We start from the raw sequence: 23,701 nt of genomic DNA on the forward strand, positions 1-23,701 counted from the left end.
CATTGGTGTGTCTCCTGTCCCTTTATCCTCACAGGTGGATCAGGAGATGCCAGACGTACCTGCCAGTGTTACTTGCAGTGACCCAGAGGCCTACACTACCCACACTGCATCTGAAGGCTGTACTGCACAACAACAGGCCCCATCACTCACAGAACACAGAGAAGCTCTGAGCCCACCTATGACATCATATGAATTACAGTTCGAGAGGCACTGCATGTCTATGTCCACCAGTATTCATCATAAGAGCCGTTCAACTCCAAACTACGATAACCACAATGCACCTGACCATGGGCCTCCATTGTTCATACAGACTCAGGACGGCTGTACTGTTAGTTACCTCATCCCTCCTACTTCTACCCCGTCACCGTCTGAAACTTTCCGACTGGCAACCTCACAGGACGGCTTGTTTCAGCTTCAAGGACCCTGCCCTCCTCCTCAACCTGCGATCAACTACTCCCACAATGCACCATTCCCACACCTCCGAGCCTTCCCTCTCCCACCTCTACCTGTTAGTCACAAAAATTACAACTACCACAACGCACCACCACCGCAAGGGTTTTTCGTCCTACCGGAAAACTATTCCCCACACCCTATCCCTATGGCAGGCCAGGATGCATTTCAGATGTGTCCTCCACAACATTCCAGGCACTTTGTGTTCAGTGAGGACAGCCCTGAGGGTGGACCCTTTGTGTTTATTCCAATGGGAGATTACGTCCCCCACAATGCACCACTTCCGATGATGATGATGATGAACTCCCCCTCCCCATTTCCTTTCTCGGAACATCAAATCCTGAGTTATACTCCTAGTAATCAGACTTCCCAACAGACACAGTACCATTATCCAAACAATACTATTGCTGTGACTGATGTCTACTATCCCCCAGGAGCTTTGCCTGTAGAAAATGAAAACAATCAGAATCTTTATATACCGACTGGGCCTAATACAGCCTATGAAGCTATATTGTCACATGGTAGCTCGTCAATAGAACTATCCGCCGCCATCTTGCCTGTTGTGGGCAGCAGTGGTCAATATAGAACAGGACATTCAGCCTCAAACTTTGTGGTTCAGGAATCAAAAGACCCACTCTCCATCACTTCAGTCCTTGACCTGCAGGGCGGTCCTCTGCAAGGGGATCTTCTAGCCTCCGAGCCCGCCACATCCTCAACCACATCTGGGGTACTCAACAACCTGCACCGGATTAAGTCCGATCAACAGAACTACAACCAGTCAGGTCAACAAAACTACAACCCCCGGAACGAGGCAAACTTGTCAAACTTGTCAGTCCCCTTAAATATGCGTAAAGATGGGTTAACCTTCACGATCCTGCCTCTGGAAAGAGAGGAAGATGGAGTGATGGAGGGAATGAGTGAAGAAGAAGAGGACTCGGGCGACTCCACCGCGGGGCAAGTGGGAGACGTGCCGAAACAGGAGGATCTGGAGGAAAAGAAAGAAGAGGAGGGAGGGAGAGAAGAAGAAGAGCAGGGAGGGAGAGAAGAAGAAGAAGAGGGAGGGAGAGAAGAAGAAGAGCAGGGAGGGAGAGAAGAAGAAGAAGAAGAAGAGGGAGGGAGAGAAGAAGAAGGAGTAGTACTATCCCCCATCCAGACATATCCTTTCCCCTCCCCTCCTCCTGTCTCTAGTCTAGGCCCGCCTACTCCGATTGCATCCCCCAGCCCTTTCCCTCTAACGGCCTATCATGGGGGCAGGAGGATGTTGACAGAAAACCCGCCGTTCCGCCCCCCTAACCTGAGACTCCTAGCCATGGCTGCCCTCATCCACTCTGTCTCTTCAACGCCCCCGGAGGGCCAAGGAGACGACAACAAGGACGAGGGTCAACTGAACTGGAAGCCCCAGGACCCTCGCCCCTTTCAGCTGTCTCACCCTGCCCGGGACAGGGACAGGGTCACCCCCCCTTCAGGCCATGGGGATGGGGATACCCCCTGCACCGAACCCATCCAGTCCTTCATCATGGCTGTCTCCTGCTCCACCCCTAGAGGCGACCCCTTCCTGGATGGTCACCTGACAGGCTGGGTTAGGGACACCCTGAACCCGGCAGGTGAGGGAGATCCAGAGCCTCTACCTCTATGGGCCCCTGCCTCTCTCTCAGACCCCACTGAGGAGCCTCAAAGTGGGGAAGGGAGTCTGGAACACAGGCCTCAGCTGGTGGAAGGTCCTAGACTGGATGGGACTGGGAGAGGAATGGAGGTGGAGGCAGCTGACAAGGGAGGTGAGGAGGAATGGATAGTGATAGACACTTCATCATTCGACGGGCCCAACACTGAAACATCTGATAGTTTCAATGCTAAAACGTTAGACTGTGTGAATAGTTCAGCTAGAGATGGCAACAATGCTGAAGCTTCAGACATGCGTATCAGTCCTCAAGCTTCAGACATATGTATCAGTTCTCAAGCTTCAGACATTCGTATCAGTCCTCAAGCTTCAGACATGCGTATCAGTTCTCAAGCTTCAGACATATGTATCAGTTCTCAAGCTTCAGACATGCGTATCAGTGCTCAAGCTTCAGACATGCGTATCAGTCCTCAAGCTTCAGACATGCGTATCAGTCCTCAAGCTTCAGACATGCGTATCAGTCCTCAAGCTTCAGACATGCGTATCAGTCCTCAAGCTTCAGACATGTGTATCAGTTCTCAAGCTTCAGACATGCGTATCAGTTCTCAAGCTTCAGACATGCGTATCAGTCCTCAAGCTTCAGACATGCGTATCAGTTCTCAAGCTTCAGACATGCATATCAGTCCTCAAGCTTCAGACATGCGTATCAGTCCTCAAGCTTCAGACATACGTATCAGTCCTCAAGCTTCAGACATGCGTATCAGTGCTCAAGCTTCAGACATGCGTATCAGTCCTCAAGCTTCAGACATGCGTATCAGTTCTCAAGCTTCAGACATGCGTATCAGTGCTCAAGCTTCAGACATGCGTATCAGTTCTCAAGCTTCAGACATGTGTATCAGTTCTCAAGCTTCAGACATGCGTATCAGTCCTCAAGCTTCAGACATGCGTATCAGTCCTCAAGCTTCAGAGATGCGTATCAGTTCTCTAGCTTCAGACATATGTATCAGTCCTCAAGCTTCAGACATGCGTATCAGTTCTCAAGCTTCAGACATGCGTGTCAGTTCTCAATTTTCAGACATGCGTCTCAGTCCTCAAGCTTCAGGACTGGACCGTGCTAATGTTAAAGCATTAAATAGAATTGATCTTAAGGTGACAAATGTGTCTGAAACAAATCCTCCAGACAATGTCAACACTCAGGCAACTGACAGTGCAATTGTTCAAGCAACAGACACAACCATCACTGAAGCACCTTGCGCTACTAACACTGGAAGTTCAGCCACTGTTAACGAAAAGCTAACAGACGTGATCACTGCCACCGAAGCCTCTGGTATCACTGAGTCATGTGGTTCAGCTGGCGGCAACAAACCGTCGCCAGACTCTCCTGCTATTGACTGTGTGAAAGAGTTCGCTGACCTCAGTACAGTTCCTATTATCACTCAGGTGGACTCAGACACAGAGAGCTCACCGCCATCCATAAGCAGCACAGATCTTGGATCAACCCTACTGTCAGACTGTGTGAGTGAGACAGTGGAAGAAGCCTATCCTAGAATGGAGGAAACATGGAACCAGCCTATAGAAGGGGTGAACTTGGATGAGTCTATGTCCGATAGTCAGGCTCCCATACCTGGGCTGCTCCACCTTCACTCTGCCTGGGATGAGTCCACTCCACTCCCCCTGTGTCTGGATGCTACTGGGGTCAACAACGACCAGCTCCAGTCATACATGCCCAGGGACAGCACAAGAGAGACGGCCAACATCTCTACCGCACACACCCTCCTCACCCTGGGGCAGGTTGAGGTGGAACACTCCCTCACCCCAGCGTCTCGTGGAAGTGCAGAGACCGAGACAGAGGGAGAGACAGTTTTGGGTGGCACCGAGGGACAGATGGAGAGTGATGTAAAGAGAGAAAACGGGGTAGAGACAGGAGAGGAGGCTGAGATGGAGAGAAAAGAGATAAAGCAGCAGAAGAGAGAGACTGAGTCGGAGGTAGAGACCACCCAAACTGGTCAATGGGCAGATGCAGATAGAGAGAATACAGAGATGCGAGAAAGAGAAGAAGAAGAGAGAATGAAGGAGAGGAACGAGATCATTGGAAGACTTGAAGAAACGCCAAAGGCGAATCCAAGCAGAAACAGCAAGAGGTCAACTAGACATCAGAAACAGAGAGAGAGTAGACGCAGGAAAGACACCATGAAAACAGAAGAGCGGAAGAAAGAAATAGAAAATGAAAAGGAGGTAGTAAAGAAAATGGAGAAAATGGAAACGAGGGAAGTAGCAGTTAAAGAAGAAGAGGGGGATGTGATAGCAACCGAAAACAAGATGGAAGAGAAAACAGAGAAAAAGAAACAGAGACAGTCAAGGAAAGGACGAGAGAGACAAGCTGTGAATAGAGAACAGGCCGAAGAGAAAGAACAGAGGAGTGACAAAGAGGTGCAGACGGCATTCAAGGCTGCTACTGCTACTAATATTAACACTGATAAAGTGAAGGTGACACTGAAAGAGCCTCAACAACATCAAGGCCAGAAAACGGAGGCAGACAGAGAGACGTTGGAACAACGGGACGAGGCAAAGGATAAGACACAAAAGCCAGGTACCTTGACAGGACCTATGATAGGAGCAAGGAGGAGTAGCAAAGCTGCAGAGAAGGGGAAAGAGGTGTCGTCAAAAACGGTGAAGAAAGAGACAGAGAAAGAGGATGAGGCAAAAAGGACAGAAAAGCCCCGTTTTATCCCAAGTCCTATGATAAACACAAGAAGGAAGAGCATAGCAACAGAGAAGGAGAAGCCGAAACCAGGAAACACAATGAATAAAGTGACATCTGTAGAGATGGATGAAGAAGAGGACGAGGGAAAAGAGCAAAGATCTGAAAGGCCCAGTCCTTTAACTCCTGTGACAAGAAAGAAAAGAAAAGAAAGGAAACCAAACACAAAGAAAGAGACAGGTGGCGAGACAGAGAAACAAAGGGATGAGGTAGAGGAGAGGACTGAAAACCCCTGTCGCATGACTAGTACTGCGACAAGCCGTATGATAACGACTAGAGGGAACTGGAGAGCTGAAGAGTGTAAGAAAGAACAGAATCCACGCACGGCTAAAAAAGAGGCCATGACTACTACCCCTAATATCTACACTGATAAAGAGAGGGAAGAGAGAGGGAGAGAAGAGAGGGAGGACGTACCAACCTCAGGGAAGGTGACGTTGAAAGAGCTCAGTCCTATGACAAGAACAAAATGGGGAAAGAACGACGTCGAGAGGAAAGACGAGAAGGAGCCGAGCACAGCAAATATGGAGATAGATGGAGAGATGGAGAAAAAAGAGAGCGAGAAGATTGAGAAGCCTAGTCTTAGAAGTCCTGTGACTAGAGCAAGAAGGAAGGATGTAGAGGGAAAGAAAGAGGATAAACCAAAACCAGCAGAGAAAGAGACAGGAAAACAAGGGAACGAGACAAAGGAGGAGAGGACTGAAAAGTCATTTCCTATTCCAAGTCCCATGACAAGAACGAGGCATGCTAAAGCCGTAATGGGCAGGAAGGAGCAGAAGGAAGAGTCCGCAAACACTGCAGAGAAGGAGACGGGGAAACAAGGGGATAAGGTAGAAGAGCAAGTGACAGAAAATCTGAAATGTAAAACTGTCGAGGGGGAAGGGACTATCGAGAATGATGCATTCGTAACCAACAGGGGTCTAAACCGTAAAGGAATGAAAAGGAAGGCGGGGGAGAGTGGGGATATGGGAGGGAAGAAGGAAATACAAGTAGTGGTTCAATCTAAAGAAGGGAGCCATTTAGGATTAAAAAAGCTTAAAACTAAAAACAGGAGAGGACTTACAGAGGAATCCACCTCCTCTTCCAAAGCAAAAATAGAGAAGGTAGAAACCGATGCTAAGATAACGGGAAACAGAGGGACAACAGAAAACAAAATAGAGGTAAAGATAATTCCAGCATCCAGAACCAAACACAGTGAAGGGAAAATTGAGAAAGAAACAGTTCTGTCCCCCGTAACTGAACGGAGGACAGGAAAAACAGAGGGAGGAAAAAGAAAGGGAGAGACCATTCATCCTCCCATCCCAGCCACGCTCAGTAAAGTGGAGGAGGATGAACCAACACAGGCAGAGGGTCACACATCTGACGAGAAGAGAGAGAAAGTGGAGCCCAAGAGAAAGCAAGAGATGGACAGAGCGAGAGAGAGATGGAGCCAGAGAGTAGGTAAAAGACAGCGACTGAGTGAGAAGAGAGGGCGGAAGGATGGGAGAAACAAACTTCAAAGGAAAAGGAAGAAGGCGTCTTTAAAATAAGGCTACAATGAAACAAAAGGAGTCCGATGTATATATGTAATATTCAGTTTAATAGATGAAATGTAAAATACAATATAAAATCCTGAGAATAGTAATTTACATATTCATTTGGTTTGTATATTTTGTTCTTTAAAACAATACAAATTCACATACCACATCCCATTTCAAGCAGTACAAAATAAGACAGACACTCTTAATTTTATTAAAATCGTATTACATTTATAAATAACAACTATCGTGATACTATTTTCCCAGCATCTTGACAGGCAGATCCAGAGAATTGTGTAACAATTACAATTGTTTACAATGTACATAGCTAGCTATGTAGCTATGTACATTGTAAACAAGTCTTAAAAGACCATATATAACCCATCTGAAAGACATTACGCACTAGTTTACTATGAGTCGTTCCCTTCGATTTGTTAGAGAACAGCGTGTTATATTGGCATTACTGTCGATACTGTTGAGCTGCCTTAGGTTTTTCTTCAATTTCACAAAATGGTGTAAGCCCCATTAGAAATAGAATTCCTAGAAGGGGCTCCCCATTCAAGTCGATGTATGGCAGCCATTTTGTAAGTAAGCCCACCCATATAGATTAATCTGTAATAACTGCCCAGTCCGTTCTAGGAATTCTATCAGTATGCTTCAGAGTTCCTTCACTCAGTCGTTCTTCTTACTGGGCAGAGGAGAGCCGTTATCAGCCGTTTTGTAAGGCAAGGTCGTTCTGTTGTCGCTAGGCGATCCTGCATTGTTGTTCCCCGCCTTCCCTTTGGTCAGAGGAGAGGATGGTGGTGTGGACTCCACCCCCCCAGGTGTGAAGTACTCGCTGATCAGTTTCTGATAGGTGGGGTGGGTGGTCAGCACTCTGAACAGGTCTTCTGTAGAGATACAACCACATAGCATTGCAGTTCCAAGGGACAGTGGGACGAACAACGGGACATGGCTTTCTCAATTAATCTTTCCTCGATTCCTTGCATCTGCTCTCCTTGCCTCCTTCTCATTGGAGAAAAAGGTCATTGGAACTTCTCGAATGCTGTTGAGAAGGAGGCGAGGAGATGGGTTGCGAGGGATCGCAGAAAGACTAATTGAGAAACAGCCATAACTAGGGTCAAATCACAGACTTGGTTTGTGCCCAACAAACAGGCGGAGAAGTTTCTAATACACCACTAATAATCAAGATAAGTTTCAAGTTATTCATGTATTTCAATGTCAACATTGTTAATGGATGGGTGCCTGGGCTTACGTTCGGTGGGCGCTCCTCTCAAGGACAGTTCAGTGTACAATTCCTTTGTGTGGTACTGAGGACTCCCCACTAGCGCCCCCATCAGGTCAGACACGTCCACTGCAGTCAGACTGCCACTACACTCTCTGTCATACAGCTGCAGACAGTTTACACTGGGTTCAAATATATACGTTTACGTAAATATATACCATTTTATATACTGTCTATGTAAAATATATTCATGTAGTTTATATAAAATATATTCATGTAGTTTATAGGTTAAAGCGTCCTCTTTATACCGTAGTAACCGGACGTACCGCCTGGGTGCCAGTCTATTTCTACTCCCTTGCCAACTCCTTATTGAATTGTCATTCCAAACATGTTGGAGTTGACAAGAGCACTAACCAATCTGGGATCCAGGCTACGTATAGTACATACAGTTATAGGTTCAAACGTATAACTTCATATCGTACATACCAAGTTTAACATGTATACTCTACACAAACACTGGGGTTCTAAATCTACTCTACACAAACACTGGGGTTCTAAATCTACTCTACACAAACACTGGGGTTCTCAATCTACTCTACACAAACACTGGGGTTCTAAATCTACTCTACACAAACACTGGGGTTCTAAATCTACTCTACACAAACACTGGGGTTCTAAATCTACTCTACACAAACACTGGGGTTCTAAATCTACTCTACACAAACACTGGGGTTCTCAATCCACTCTACACAAACACTGGGGTTCTCAATCCACTCTACACAAACACTGGGGTTCTAAATCCACTCTACACAAACACTGGGGTTCTCAATCCACTCTACACAAACACTGGGGTTCTCAATCCACTCTACACAAACACTGGGGTTCTCAATCCACTCTACACAAACACTGGGGTTCTAAATCCACTCTACACAAACACTGGGGTTCTCAATCCACTCTACACAAACACTGGGGTTCTCAATCCACTCTACACAAACACTGGGGTTCTAAATCTACTCTACACAAACACTGGGGTTCTAAATCTACTCTACACAAACACTGGGGTTCTCAATCCACTCTACACAAACACTGGGGTTCTCAATCCACTCGACACAAACACTGGGGTTCTAAATCCACTCTACACAAACACTGGGGTTCTAAATCCACTCTACACAAACACTGAGGTTCTCACTCCACTCTACACAAACACTGGGGTTCTAAATCCACTCTACACAAACACTGGGGTTCTAAATCCACTCTACACAAACACTGGGGTTCTAAATCCACTCTACACAAACACTGAGGTTCTCACTCCACTCTACACAAACACTGAGGTTCTCACTCCACTCTACACAAACACTGGGGTTCTAAATCCACTCTACACAAACACTGGGGTTCTACATCTACTCTACACACACTTGGAGCAGAACTTACAGTGAATGCAGTGTGAAGGAGGGACTTAAATCCCAGAAGCCCGGAGACTGATGTCACACTTAAATAGATCTGTCTGAGGTCCACCATGTCATCCTGGAACACACACACGTACTGTTAACACATACACACACACAGAGTATGTAAAGTACACAACACCAAGGAATACTTAAGGAAATCTACTACTTCAGTACTCGACACAGAAGCACACACACCACACTTGACGCCGGTTGGTGGTGGCCAGTTTAACCTTGGAGTAGTTTACCTTGGAGTAGTTTACCTTGGAGTAGAGTCCACAGATCTTAGCAGCAGTCTGTCTGTCTGTCAGTCCCAGGAGTGGGGCCAGCTCATCCACACCAGCCCTCCAACCCTGTTCTGACTGACACCTGTCAATCATCTTACTCAGTGCTGCCTCCACCTCGGACTCTCTGAGACTGAGGATGGAGAGTGAGAAAGATGAGAGGGGGGGAGAGAGAGAAATAAGAGGGGCAGAGAGAGAGCGAGCAAGAGAGATGAGAGGGGCGAGACAGCGAGAGAGATGAGGGTCGAGAGAGCGAGAGAGATGAGGGGCGAGAGAGAGATGAGAGGGGCGAGAGAGAGAGATAGATAGATGAGAGAGGGGCGAGAGAGATGAGAGAGGGGCGAGAGATTGATGAGAGAGGGGTGAGGGAGATGAGGGGCGAGAGAGAGAGAGAGATGAGGGGCGAGAGAGAGAGATGAGGGGCGAGAGAGATGAGGAGAGAGAGATGAGGAGAGAGATGAGGGGCGAGAGAGATGAGGAGAGAGAGATGAGGGGCGAGAGAGAGAGATGAGGGGCGAGAGAGAGAGAGATGAGGGGCGAGAGAGATGAGGAGAGAGAGATGAGGAGAGAGATGAGGAGAGAGAGATGAGGGGCGAGAGAGAGAGAGATGAGGGGCGAGAGAGATGAGGGGCGAGAGAGAGAGAGATGAGGGGCGAGAGAGAGAGAGAGAGATAGATGAGGGGCGAGAGAGAGATAGATGAGGGGCGAGAGAGAGAGAGAGAGAGATAGATGAGGGGCGAGAGAGAGAGAGAGAGATGAGGGGCGAGAGAGAGCGAGAGAGAGATAGATGAGGGGCGAGAGAGAGAGAGAGATGAGGGGCGAGAGGAGAGAGATGAGGGGCGAGAGAGAGAGAGAGATGAGGGGCGAGAGAGAGAGAGATGAGGGGCGAGAGAGAGAGATGAGGGGCGAGAGAGAGAGAGAGAGAGAGATGAGGGGCGAGAGAGAGAGAGAGAGAGATGAGGGGCGAGAGAGAGAGAGAGATGAGGGGCGAGAGAGAGAGAGAGAGAGATGAGGGGCGAGAGAGAGAGAGATGAGGGGCGAGAGAGAGAGAGATGAGGGGCGAGAGAGAGAGAGAGATGAGGGGCGAGAGAGAGAGAGATGAGGGGAGAGAGAGAGAGATGAGGGGCGAGAGAGAGAGAGAGAGATGAGGGGCGAGAGAGAGAGAGAGAGAGATGAGGGGCGAGAGAGAGAGAGAGAGAGATGAGGGGCGAGAGAGAGAGAGATGAGGGGCGAGAGAGAGAGAGATGAGGGGCGAGAGAGAGAGATGAGGGGCGAGAGAGAGAGATGAGGGGCGAGAGAGAGAGATGAGGGGTGAGAGAGATGAGGGGTGAGAGAGATAGATGAGGGGTGAGAGAGAGGTTAGCAGGATGTTTATAGACAATCATTTAAGTCTTGCACACAAGGAAAACATCAGCTTAGTCACCATCAAACACACAGCCATAGATCAAGAGTCTACCTACACATAAACTACATGGCCAAAAGTGGACACCTTCAAATGACTGCATTTGTGCCTTTCAGCCACACCCGTTGCTGACAGTAGTAGAATGGCCTTACTGAAGAACTCAGTGACTTTCAACGTGGTACCGTCATAGGATGCCACCTTTCCAACAAGTCAGTTTGTCACATTTCTGCCCTGCTAGAGCTGCCCCGGTCAACTGTAAGTGCTGTTATTGTGAAGTGGAAATGTCTAGGAGCAACAACGGCTCAGTCGCGAAGTGGTAGGCCACACATGCTCACAGAACGGGACCGCAGAGTGCTGAAGCGTGTAGCGTATAAAAATCACCTGTCCTCGGTTGCAACACTCACTACCAAGTTCCAAACTGCGTCTGGAAGCAACATCAGCACAATAACTGTTTGTCTGGCGTTTTATGAAATGGGTTTCCATGGCTGAGCAGCTGCACACAAGCCTAAGATTACCATGCGCAATGCCAAGCGCCGGCTGGAGTGTTGTAAAGCTCGCCACCATTGGACTCTGGAGCAGTGGAAACGTGTTCTCTGGAGTGATGACTCACGCTTCACCATCTGGCAGTCCGATGGACTAATCTGGGTTTGGCAGATGCCAGGAGAACGCTACCTGCCCCAATGCATAGTGCCAACTGTAAAGTTTGGTGGAGGAGGAATAAAGGTCTGGGGCTGTTTTTCATGGTTCGGGCTAGACACCTTAGTTCCAGTGAAGGGAAATCTTAACGCTACAACATACAATGCATTCTATACGATACTGCGCTTCCAACTTTGTGGCATCAGTTTGGGGAAGGCCCTTTCCTGTTTCAGCATGACAATGCCCCAATGCACAAAGCGGGGTCCATACAGAAATGGTTTGTCGAGATCGGTGTGGAACAACTTGACTGGCCTGCACAGAGCCCTGACCTCAACCCCATCGAATGCCAAATGCGAGCCAGGCCTAATCGCCCAACATCAGTGCCTGACCTCACTAATGCTCGTGACTGAATGGAAGAAAGTCCCTGCAGAAATGTTCCAACATCTAGTGGGAAGCCTTCCCAGAAGAGTGGAGGCTGTTATAGCAGCAAAGGGGGGACCAGCTCCATATTAATGCCCATGATATTGGAATGAGATGTTTGACAAGCAGATGTCCACATACTTTTGGTCATGTAGTGTACACACACACACACACACACACACACACACACACACACACACACACACACACACACACACACACACACACACACCTCTTACCCGTCTTTGTGCAGCAGAGAGAGAGTTTCTCTGGCAGGTGGTTCTAGGGGGAGGGAGAGCCCTCCCAGTTTTCTGGTAGGAACACGCCCCTCCATCACATGGTCTGTCGCCGGGATGCCCAGGGTCCTGATAGACACAAGAGGTTACAGATGTTAGAATCATCTACACACCTTCATAAAATACATGCATCCAAAGCAAACAGACAGCCAAGTATACATTATGCAAATACAGAGGCAAAATTGACCACATCATGCCAAACATTGGGAAATGTCCACAAACTACACACACACGCTGTGTAGACTCACTTGGCCATGAGTTTCTGGACATTGTCTGCATACAGATTAGGGTCATCCTTCTCCTCCTGGGAGGGGGTGTATACTGGCAGGTACTGTAGCCAATAAGAGAACATACATTTTTTACTGACAGGTATTACAGCCAATGAGAAAACAGGACGCTTTTCTTCTGTGAGTGACCATTCTGATTATGGACAATATGGCCTTACCTCAACAGTAACGTTAGTGTAGAGCTGAGAGCAGGTGTGCCACAATGCCTCAACCCTGGAGGGAAAAACACCCCCACCAAGCAGTGAAATATCATCTATTGACAACTTGTTTCCAATAATATGTATGTGAAATTGAGATTTGATAATGAAGTTGATAATGAGCTCTGACGCTCATCGGATGTGGCAGGGCTTGAAAACTATTACGGACTACAAAGGGAAACCCAGACGCGAGCTGCCCAGTGACTCGAGCCTACCAGACGAGCTAAATGCCTTTTATGCTCGCTTCGAGGCAAGCAACACTGAAGCATGAACGAGAGCACCAGCTGTTCTGGATGACTGTGTGATAACGTTCTCGGTAGCCGATGTGAGCAAGACCCTTAAACAGGTCAACATTCACACAGCCGCAGGGCCAGATGGATTACCAGGACGTGTACTCAAAGCATGCGCGGACCAACTGGCAAGTGTCTTCACTGACATTTTCAACATCTCCCTGACCGAGTCTGTAATACCCACATGTTTCAAGCAGACCACCATAGTCCCTGTGCCCAAGAATACGAAGTTAACCTGCCTAAATGATTACCGGCCCGTAGCACTCACTTCTGCAGCCATTAAGTTCTTTGAAAGGCTGCTCAAGGCTCACAACAGCATCCTCCCGGACACCCTAGACCCACTCCAATTCGCATACAGCCCCAACAGATCCACAGATGATGCAATCTCTATTGCACGCCACACTCGCTTTCTCACCTGGACAATAGGAACACCTATGTGAGAATGCTGTTCATTGACTACAGATCAGTGTTCAACACCATAGTACCCTCAAAGCTCATCACTAAGCTAAGGACCCTGGGACTAAACACCTCCCTCTGCAACTGGATCCTGAACTTCCTGACGGGCCGCCCCCAGGTGGTAAGGGTAGGCAACAACACATCTGCCACGCTGATCCTCAACACTGGGGCCCCTCAGGGGTGTGTACTTAGTCCCCTCCTGTACTCCATGTTCACCCATGACTGGGTGGCCAAACACGACTCCAACACCATCAGTAAGTTTTCTGACAACACAACAGTGGTAGGCCTGATCACCGACAACGATGAGACAGCCTATAGGGAGGAGGTCAGAGAACTGGCAGTGTGGCGCCAGGACAACAACTTCTTCCTCAATGTGAGCAAGACAAAGGAGCTGATCGTGGACTACAGGAAAAGGCGGGTCGAACAGGCCCCCATTAACATAGACGGGGCTGTAGTGGAGCGGGTCAAGAGTTTCAAGTTCCTTGGTGTCCACATCAGCAATGAACTATCATGGTCCAAACACACCAAGACGGTCATTAAGAGGGCACGACAAAACCTTTTCCCCCTCAGGAGACTGAAAAGATTTGGCATAGGTCTCCAGATCCTCAAAAGGTTATACAGCTGCACCAGAGAGCATCCTGACCGGTTGCATCACCGCCTGGTATGGCAACTGCTTGGCATCTGACCGTAAAGCGCTACAGAGGGTAGTGTGTATGGCCCAGTACATCACTGGGGCCAAGCTCCCTGCCATCCAGGACCAATATAATAGGCGGTGTCAGAGGAAAGCCCATAAAATTGTCAGAGACTCCAGTCACCCAAGTCATAGACTGTTTTCTCTGCAGCCGCACGGCAAGTGGTACCGGAGCGCCAAGTCTAGGTCTAAAGGTCTCCTTAAAAGCTTCTACCCCCAAGCCATAAGACTGCTGAACAATTAATAAAATGGCCACCACCCCTCCCCCCAATTGTTTTGTACACTGCTGCTACTCGCTGTTTATTATCTATGCATAGTCACTTCAAATTACCTCAACTAACCTGTACACTGACTCGGTACCGGTACCTCCTCTATATGGCCTCGTTGTTATTTTATTGTGTTACTTTTTTATTATGTTTTACTTTAGTTCTTGAACTGCACTGTTGGTTATTAAGGGCTTGTAAGTAAGCATTTTACGGTAAGGTCAACACTTGTTGTATTCGGCGCATGTGACACATAAAGATTGATTTGAATGATTATAAAGATTGATTTGAATGATTATTAAAGGTTTTTATTTAATATAGATGGTGTCTTACCAGGTAGTTCCCCTGTGGGTCCAGCGCACAGTATCCTAGAAAGTAAGCATTTTTTTAAAAAGGCATAGAAATAATAACTCTAGAAGGTAAACTGCCATGTGCAGATAGTACATCTGATTCTGTTCAGAACATTGCATGGGCCTACGTCTGACTGTACAGGCATGCTGTGGTGCCATGAGAGTTCCAACATCCACAAACATTAACTATGATTAGAAACCAAACCACATGCTATTTTTTTATACGACAAGGTAGGGTGCTCTCAGGCACAATTCCAATGCGCTCCGGGTTAAAATCCCACAAGCCCAACCTTAGCCATTAGTGGGGGAAATGCAAAACTGACCCAAAATAAGCATCTAGTGCCAACTTCAAGTTTCAATGTCACATGCAGAAGTACAGTGAAATGCCTTTCTTGCTAGCTCTAACCCCAACAATGCAATACTAGAAATAACAACGTAGAACAAAACACAATATATAAATACAAGTAGTAAGTAAGCATACAGGGTCAGTTCCAATAGCATATTTACAATGTGCAGGGATACTGGAGTGATGGAGGTAGATATGTATAGGGGTAAGGGTACTAGGCATCAGGATATGATAAACAAAGTAGCAGCAGCGCACATGATGATTGTATGTGAGCGGATGTGTGTAGAGTCAGTACAAATGTACGTGCAACTTCACCCTACACCTTCCGCTGCGTCGGTATGTAAACTACTAGTGACAGTGCTGCTTCCCCCTGACAACATGCACCCCTGGAGGCAGCGGTTCCATCCCTCTGTTCTGCCACTCAATTTCTCTGCTGTATCCCAATACTGACGCAGTCCAGTCTACTCACCAGTTTGTTGGGGTAGTGCAGCAGAACAGGTTGGACTGGGACTCCAGCTAGGAAGGCACCTAGGAGGGAGACAGAACAGCAAACCTGTCAGCCTACCACCCCCCTATGTAACACAACATACCATCCATTACTTTAGGTGTAGAAGAAGTGACATTCTTTATGATGTTCTCACCAACCCGGGGTTCAAATACTATTTCAAATGATCTCAACTACTTTATCTGGGCTTGATTGAGCTTGACTGGCACAATGGAACCAGTAGAATAGTCACAAAAGTGCAAACCCTGCCCATCTGGCAACCTAGGCAGGCTAAAGCATTTGAAAGATTTAAAATAGTATCTGAACCCAGGTCTAAATCTTACCAGGTTTGAACTTTATGAGACTGGTGCCGTTCGTAGTGGTGCCTTCTGGGAACATCAGCATCTGGCCATGAGAGAGAGGGAGACTGTTTGATGAATAGAGACAATGGGAATTTAGAAAGCAAGGGAGTTAGTAGAACCAATTCTATGTTGTCCCATCAGGAAGGTTCATTCGGAGGAGGGAAAGCAAAGCAGTGACTGATGAATAGAGGTGTGTTAAACCAGTTCTATGAAAGCTGTCCCTTCATCAGTAAAGTTCATTGTTGGCCACCAGTAACATTATTAGAACGTGACATACCGGTATTGCAAGTTAACAAAGTTGTGGTGCTATATGACGCAAAACTGATGCAGTGAGGTTACATGTGTAACTGGTGGGATGTGAACCAACGTTTCCTGTCTTAACCATTAGACCAAGAGGAAATCCTTGTAGTCTGCTAGCAACAATTGGGTTTGCATGTCTCTGGCAGGGCTACTACGTTACACCGGTTCCCCCATTGGCCTAATTTGACCTTTGACCCCTGCCCTCTGATCCCTGCTTACCTGTGGCCAGTAGCCGTTGGAGATGAGCCTCTCTTTGATCTGAACGACAGCCCGTTTTCTGGATTCTGGATCCTTCCTGTTTACCAACACTGACTGGTTAAACTCCAGGAGGGCTGAGAGAGAGAAAAGACAAACCATACACAAGGCTGTTATAATGTGACATAGCCATATTGACATGAGAATTATATTCATTAGGACACAAACGCCACTGAAGTGCTACTGAAGAGAGGAGAGGGAGAGACATAAACTCTATAGGGAGAGAGAACAGAGGGAAATGTGAGAGAGAGAGAGAGAGAGAGAGGGGGAGAGAGAGAGACTAGAGAGAACAGACAGGGAAATGTGAGAGAGGGGGAGAGAGAGACTAGAGAGAACAGACAGGGAATTGTGAGAGAGAGGGACAGAGAGACTAGAGAGAACAGACAGGGAATTGTGTGAGAGAGGGACAGAGAGACTAGAGAGAACAGACAGGGAATTGTGTGAGAGAGGGACAGAGAGACTAGAGAGAACAGACAGGGAAATGTGTGAGAGAGAGAGGGAGAGAGAGACTAGAGAACAGACAGGGAAATGTGAGAGGTGGCGAGGAAGAGGAAGGAGAGGAGGGGATGGAAAAGGTGAAAGATAAATAGGGAAGGTGGGGAAAGAGAGTGCAGGACAAAGAGACAAGAGAAAAAGAAAAAAGAAAAAGAGGGAAAAATACAACTTAAGCCCACATACAGAAGAGAGTCATGAGAGTTGTGTTCAAATATTCATTAGTTCCTTGTGCTGTTGGACTACTAAATGCAAAGTAGACTGTATCGGTATATGTACTTATCTAGTGCAGTTGGGACAGTGGTTGTTTGTGAGTGAATGTATTAATGATGGACTGACTGGTTTAAATGTGTATGATGTGAAAATGTATGTGATTCTTTTAATGAAGGTGATGCCAAAGAAAAATGTCCATCCTGTCTCTTTAAAAGGGCAACTTTGATCCAGAGCCTCTCCCAGTCTCCCACATAACACTTACCCCCTATAACGGGAATGCTTTGGTTCTCCGATCTAGACACCACCGCAGGCAGCTGGGTTTCCGTCAGCACCAACATATCCAGGAAGCTACTGTGAGGTGCCACTGCCAGCACAGGAGCCTCCTTACACCCCGCCCTACAACCTTTGACCCGGACCCAGAAGAACCCCAGGAAGAAAAACACTGCCCGGCTAAGGAACCAGATGATGGGGTGTAGTAACCATCTCCTCCACCCTGTTGTTACTGGCCGGGACCGTTCCGCCTCTGAGAGGCCAGCCAATCGAAGCCGGGCAATAGGCCACATGATCAGGAAGCAGAGGACAGCCAGAAAGACTCGTATGGGGACGAGGATGGAGCCCAACACCATGCCCTGTGGATGGGAGGGACAGGGATATGATCATATATGGAGGATATTATATTGCATAGGGTAGGTTGAAGTCGGAAGTTGACATACACCTTAACCAAATACATTTAAACTCAGTTTTTCACAATTCCTGACATTTAATCCCAGTAAATATTCCCTGTTTTAGGTCAATTAGGATCACCACTTTATTTTAAGAATGTGAAATGTCAGAATAATAGTAGAGAGAATGAATTATTTCAGATTTTATTTATTTTTCAGTTCCGCCCACACATTTTCTATGGGATTGAGGTCAGGGCTTTGTGATGGCCACTCCAATACTTTGACTTTGTTGTCCTTAACCTGTTGGGGGTAGGGGGCAGTATTGACACGGCCGGATAAAAAACGTACCCGATTTAATCTGGTTACTACTCCTGCCCAGTAACTAGAATATGCATATAATTATTGGCTTTGGATAGAAAACACCCTAAAGTTTCTAAAACTGTTTGAATGGTGTCTGTGAGTATAACATAACTCATATGGCAGGCAAAAACCTGAGAAGATTCCTTACAGGAAGTGCCCTCTCTGACAAGATCTTGTTCTTCTTGTCTCTGTTTATTGAAGACTGAGGATCTTTGCTGTAACGTGACACTTCCTACGGCTCCCATAGGCTCTCAGAGCCCGGGAAAAAGCTGAATGATATCGAGGCAGCCCCAGGCTGAAACACATTTGCGCTTTTGGCAAGTGGCCGATCAGAGGACAATGGGCTTAGGCGCGTGCACGAGTCGACCCCATGCTTTATTTTCTTTCGTCTTTTTACCTAAACGCAGATTCCCGGTCGGAATATTATCGCTTTTTTATGAGAAAAATGGCATAAAAATTGATTTTAAACAGCGGTTGACATGCTTCGAAGTACGGTAATGGAATATTTAGAAATTTGTCACGAAATGCGTCATGCTCGTCACTCTTCTTTACCCTTTCGGATAGTGTCTTGAACGCACGAACAAAACGCCGCTGTTTGGATATAACTATGGATTATTTGGGACTAAACCAACATTTGTTATTGAAGTAGAAGTCCTGGGAGTGCATTCTGACGAAGAACACCAAAGGTATTCTCAGTTGGTAGAGCATGGTGTTTGCAACGCCAGGGTTGTGGGTTCGTTTCCCACGGGGGGCCAGCAAAAAAAAAAAAAAAAAAAAAAAAAAAAAAAAAAATGTATGAAATTGTATGAAATGTATGCATTCACTACTGTAAGTCGCTCTGGATAAGAGCGTCTGCTAAATGACTAAAATGTAAAATGTAAAAAATGTAATAAAATTTTTCTTATAGTAAATCTGACTTTGGTGAGTGCTAAACTTGCTGGGTGTCTAAATAGCTAGCCCTGTGATGCCGGGCTATCTACTTAGAATATTGCAAAATGTGCTTTCACCGAAAAGCTATTTTAAAATCGGACATATCGAGTGCATAGAGGAGTTCTGTATCTATAATTCTTAAAATAATTGTTATGCTTTTTGTGAACGTTTATCGTGAGTAATTTAGTACATTTTTAGTAAATTCACCGGAAGTTTGCGGGGGGTATGCTAGTTCTGAACGTCACATGCTAATGTAAAAAGCTGGTTTTTGATATAAATATGAACTTGATTGAACAAAACATGCATGTATTGTATAACATAATGTCCTAGGTGTGTCATCTGATGAAGATCATCAAAGGTTAGTGCTGCATTTAGCTGTGGTTTGGGTTTATGTGACATTATATGCTAGCTTGAAAAATGGGTGTCTGATTATTTCTGGCTGGGTACTCTGCTGACATAATCTAATGTTTTGCTTTCATTGTAAAGCCTTTTTGAAATCGGACAGTGTGGTTAGATTAACGAGAGTCTTGTCTTTAAAATGGTGTAAAATAGTCATATGTTTGAGAAATTGAAGTAATAGCATTTCTAAGGTATTTGAATAACGCGCCACAGGATTCCACTGGCTGTTACGATTTCGTCCCGCCGACCCTAGAGAAGTTAAGCCATTTTCCCACAACTTTGGAAGTATGCTTGAGGTCATTGTCCAATTGGAAGACCCACTTGCGACTAAGCTTTAATTTCCTGACTGATGTCATGAGATGTTGCTTCAATATATCCACATATTTTTCCTTCCTCATGATGCCATCTATTTTGTAAAGTGAACCAGTCCCTCCTGCAGCAAAGCACCCCCACAACATGATGCTGCCACCCCGTGCTTCACGGTTGGGATGGTGTTCTTCGGCTTGCAAGCCTCCCCCTTTTTCCTCCAAACATAACAATGGTCATTATAGCCAAACAGTTCTATTTTTGTTTCATCAGACCAGAGGACATTTCTCCAAAAAGTACGATCTTTGTCTCCATGTGGAGTTGCAAACCGTAGTCTGGCTTATTTATGGTGGTTTTGGAGCAGTGGCTTCTTCCTTGCTGAGCGGCCTTTCAGGTTATGTCGATATAGGACTCGTTCTACTGTGGATATAGATACTTTTGTACATGTTTCCTCCAGCATCTTCACAAGGTCTTTTGCTGTTGTTCTGGGATTGATTTGCACTTTTCGCACCAAAGTACATTCATGTCTAGGAGTCAAAACGCATCTCCTTCCTGAGCAGTATGACGGCTGCGTGGTCCCATGGTGTTTATACTTGCGTACTATTGTTTGTACAGATGAATGTGGTACCTTCAGGCGTTTGGAAATTGCTCCAAAGTATTAACCAGACTTGTGAAGGTCTACAATTTTTTGGTTCTGAGGTCTTGGCTGATTTCTTTTGATTTTCCCATGATGTCAAGCAAAGAGGCACTGAGTTTGAAGGTAGGTTTTGAAATACATCCACAGCTACACCTCCAATTGACTCAAATTATGTCAACTAGCCTATCAGAATCTTCTTAAACCATGACATCATTTTCCGTAATTTCTCAAGCTGTTTTGAAGGCACAGTAAATTTAGTGTATGTAAACTTCTGACCCACTGGAATTGTGATACAGTGAATTATAAGTGAAATAATCTCTCTGTAAACAATTGTTGGAAAAATTACTTGTGTTATACACAAAGTAGATGTCCTAACCGACTTGCCAAAACTATAGTTTGTTAACAAGAAATTTGTGGAGTGGTTGAAAAACAAGTTTTAATGACTCCAACCTAAGTGTACGTAAACGTCTGACTTCAACTGTATCATACATGCATTGCACACAGAGACATACATCCCTTTCGTATTTATTTGGACAGTGAAGCTAAAATGTTTAATTTGGCACTATACTCCAGCATTTTGAATTTCAGATCAAATATTTCATGAGTCGACAGTACAGAATGTCACTTTTTATTTGTGGGTATTTTCATACATATCTGTTTTATTTGAAGGTGTCATAAGTATTTGGACAAATTCCCTTATAGTGTATTAAAGTAGACAAACGTTTCCTTTTCTGTCCCATATTCCTAGCACGCAATGACTACATCAAACTTGTTGACTCTACCAACTTGTTGGAGGCATTTTGTTTTGGTTGTGTTTTCAGATCATGTTGTGCCCAATAGAAACGGAATGGTGAATAATGTAGTGTCACTTTTATTATAAATAATAATATAATATATTTCTGAACACTTCATTTAATGACTACATTAAATATGGACGCTACCATGATTACGGATAATCATTAATCAATCGTGAATATTGATTAGTGTGAAAGTGGCATAAATAGAATGTAGCCTGCCGGGCAGCCGCTAGTGGGCGCTATGTTTGGATAGTGGAGATCCATAACGCCCACTGGCGGCTGCCCAGGCTAGGCATAATGGTGAGAGGTTAGTTATGTTTTGGAGGTATGATCGTTGTGCATCTCTTACCACATTTCCTCAAGTATAATAAGACAACTCACCCTTATTAACTGCGCCCTGGTCAGTTTCAACGTGTGCACAAATGGGTGTTGGGAAGAATAAGTTGCTTGGTGACTGTTCTGCCTCTCCATGGCGACCAGGCAAGCCTTGACAGATCAAACCAGATTTCAAAGTAACCCTTTCAGCTTTGTTGTGTGAGGTATTCACTGAATGGTAATACATATACCGTAGTGTCGAACGTTTAATTCCGCTGCAACTGTTTTACTTTGCATAAAACCTGAAAAAGCTGGTTGGATAAAAAATAAATAAAGACAAGTCCAAAATGAAAACTAGCCAAGTGAAGACGTGAACCCGTACAAAACAAACAAAAAATCCCAAACGTTGATTTATTGTACTACAACACAATGAACTTCATAAGAAAGGTGCGCTAGCGTCCTTGCACATAAAGTAAAAGAATAACAACCTAGGTAGTTAGTCCATCCTTTTAACATACCACACCTGTCACGCCCCTTCAGAAAGACTTGACAAGTGAAAGACGCTGTCAATGGGAGGATTCGATTATGCTGAGCCGCGAGACACCGGTCTATGGACCGTGACGGTGAACGGGGAAAAGCGGTAAGGGAGAAGAGCCTCTCAAATCGAACAGTAATATGTGTAGCTTGGTCATTTTGTTAACAAGGCAGCATGGTGCATCGTCCAGAAACACATATAATTTCCATAAAGTATATTTTGGAATTTTCAAACGACTTTTCATTGATAAGGCAGATATGGCAATCAATTTTGCATGTGCTACTCATTACCCCACATGCTTAATTACATCACTTTTGTTTTGAGCCGATGTCGCCGTGGGCCTTGAACGTGGCACCTGGCTCACGCCTATGAGGCAGCCCGGTTCCAAAACGAATGCAATCAAATTTCACCCGGTGAAAAACACGCCTAACCGGACGCCCGAGACAGATTAATCGAATCCCCTCACTGACATCCAAGCAACCACCGAAGTGGCATCAAGTTGAACCGGTTAAAAATTCTGTCACTGGTACTACATGTTTAGCCTATTGGCCTACACGCCCAGTCGAACGACAGTCATCTAATTAGGGTGTTAAAGTTAATTTATCGTGCCAAAAAAACTATTGATCATTTGTTTTACATTTAGCCCATTTAATAAGCTTGTCATGTTTTGAGAAAATAGTCATCCTTGGCTGCATTGCTAAATGACGCATTGTCTATTCTCATACACCTAATATTGGAGAAATGTGTTCGATTAGAATGTCGGCTATAGAATGGACCATGGACATCTGTCGCAATCTGTGGAACATCATGTTCCATCATCCAATCTCAGTCAACATTATTTAGGCCTACATAGCAACATGAGACAGGCTATAGAACATAGAAACAAACAACAAGTAGGTAAATTGTATGGAGGACCAAATCTGCCATAATTAGAAATAAATGCATGAATAAATAAAATGCACACAGACATAAATAGATTAAGACATGAATAAATAAATACATGCACATATAAATAGATAGATGCATGAATGCATACAAATAATTTAGATCAATAAATAAATTGATGAATACATGAATGCTACAAGATTCTGGAGCAACCCCCTGCTCCCCACACCACTGGCAGAACTCGCGCCACCTTGTGTCATAGATTCATGTGGTGGACGGAGCCCTGACACTCTGTAAGATGTTAACAACAGAGGGCTCAAAATCTAAACCAGACCATTTTCGCTGATAATAGGTCCAGCCTCCGAGGTAGTTCCCATGCTGTCCCTGCTAGGAGTGACAGTATTGTGCTGAACCAGTGGTGTCTCTGCCATCTCAGGGAAATCAGAAGGACCTGGTGGCCCGCTTCCCTGATTCTGACCAGAGTCACTGGAATCAGCGGGATCGGGGAAAGGTGTATAGCCAGGGCATCTAGACCAAGTGGTCCGGGGGGATATCAAGAACCAGAGGGGGCACTGTGTGTTTCTCTGAGGCAAACAGATTCAACTCTGCTTCCCCTCACTATTCAGGGATGCGGTAACCACTCCCCTTCCTGAGGGCCTCCCTGGACAGCATGTCCGCTGCAGAGTCCCTGGGAGGTGGACAGCTCGCAGTGAAGCAAGATTCTTTAGCCACTCCCCTTCCTGAGGGCCTCGCTGGACAGCATGTCCGCTACAGAGTCCCTAGGAGGTGTACAGCTTGCAGTGAAGCCAGATTCTTCTGTGACCACAGCAGAAGTGTA

The 23,701-nt window shown here is 45.8% G+C and overlaps 2 protein-coding genes across 4 annotated transcripts in view; one reads left to right on the top strand and one right to left on the bottom strand.

Annotated features, from left to right (window-relative positions):
• The window catches only part of LOC145861784 (uncharacterized), a 17,770-nt gene extending 11,309 nt beyond the window's left edge, over positions 1-6,461 (top strand). The window contains exon 8 of one of the 2 annotated variants that reach the window (XM_082965258.1): positions 35-6,461. In XM_082965258.1, the coding sequence (XP_082821384.1) occupies positions 35-6,355 (6,321 nt within the window). In that variant the 3' untranslated portion in view covers positions 6,356-6,461. The remainder of the gene's footprint in view (positions 1-34) is intronic. The other variant, XM_082965257.1, reaches the window with a different exon arrangement.
• lpcat4 (lysophosphatidylcholine acyltransferase 4) lies at positions 6,385-21,985 on the bottom strand. Of its 2 annotated transcripts, none has more exons than XM_014156414.3 (13): positions 21,510-21,985; positions 17,300-17,666; positions 16,297-16,409; positions 15,760-15,820; positions 15,401-15,459; positions 14,569-14,603; positions 12,497-12,551; positions 12,300-12,382; positions 11,995-12,120; positions 9,277-9,430; positions 9,000-9,092; positions 7,599-7,734; positions 6,385-7,233 (listed from the first exon to the last, which is right to left on the bottom strand). In XM_014156414.3, the coding sequence occupies exons 1-13, from the start codon at positions 21,597-21,599 to the stop codon at positions 7,016-7,018; spliced, it is 1,590 nt and encodes a 529-aa protein (XP_014011889.2). In that variant the 5' UTR covers positions 21,600-21,985; the 3' UTR covers positions 6,385-7,015. The 2 variants fall into 2 exon arrangements, with proteins under 2 accessions (XP_014011889.2, XP_014011888.2); XM_014156413.3 differs by having other exon boundaries at positions 9,262-9,430.
• Between the last annotated feature and the right edge of the window lie 1,716 nt (positions 21,986-23,701).

The sequence above is a fragment of the Salmo salar genome, chromosome 18 (genome assembly GCF_965601325.2).
Source record: "Salmo salar chromosome 18, fSalSal1, whole genome shotgun sequence".
Lineage (NCBI taxonomy): Eukaryota > Metazoa > Chordata > Actinopteri > Salmoniformes > Salmonidae > Salmo > Salmo salar.

What these genes read in the sequence shown, in the direction of transcription:
- lpcat4 (XM_014156413.3), bottom strand. Translation starts at nt 21,599, where the DNA reads ATGGAGAGGCAGAACAGTCACCAAGCAACTTATTCTTCCCAACACCCA. An exon ending in TGCACTACCCCAACAAACTG is followed by an intron (nt 14,604 to 15,400) that starts GTGAGTAGACTG and finishes CTTACTTTCTAG; the next exon opens with GATACTGTGCGCTGGACCCA. An exon ending in GTCCAGAAACTCATGGCCAA is followed by an intron (nt 12,121 to 12,299) that starts GTGAGTCTACAC and finishes TGTGTCTATCAG; the next exon opens with GACCCTGGGCATCCCGGCGA.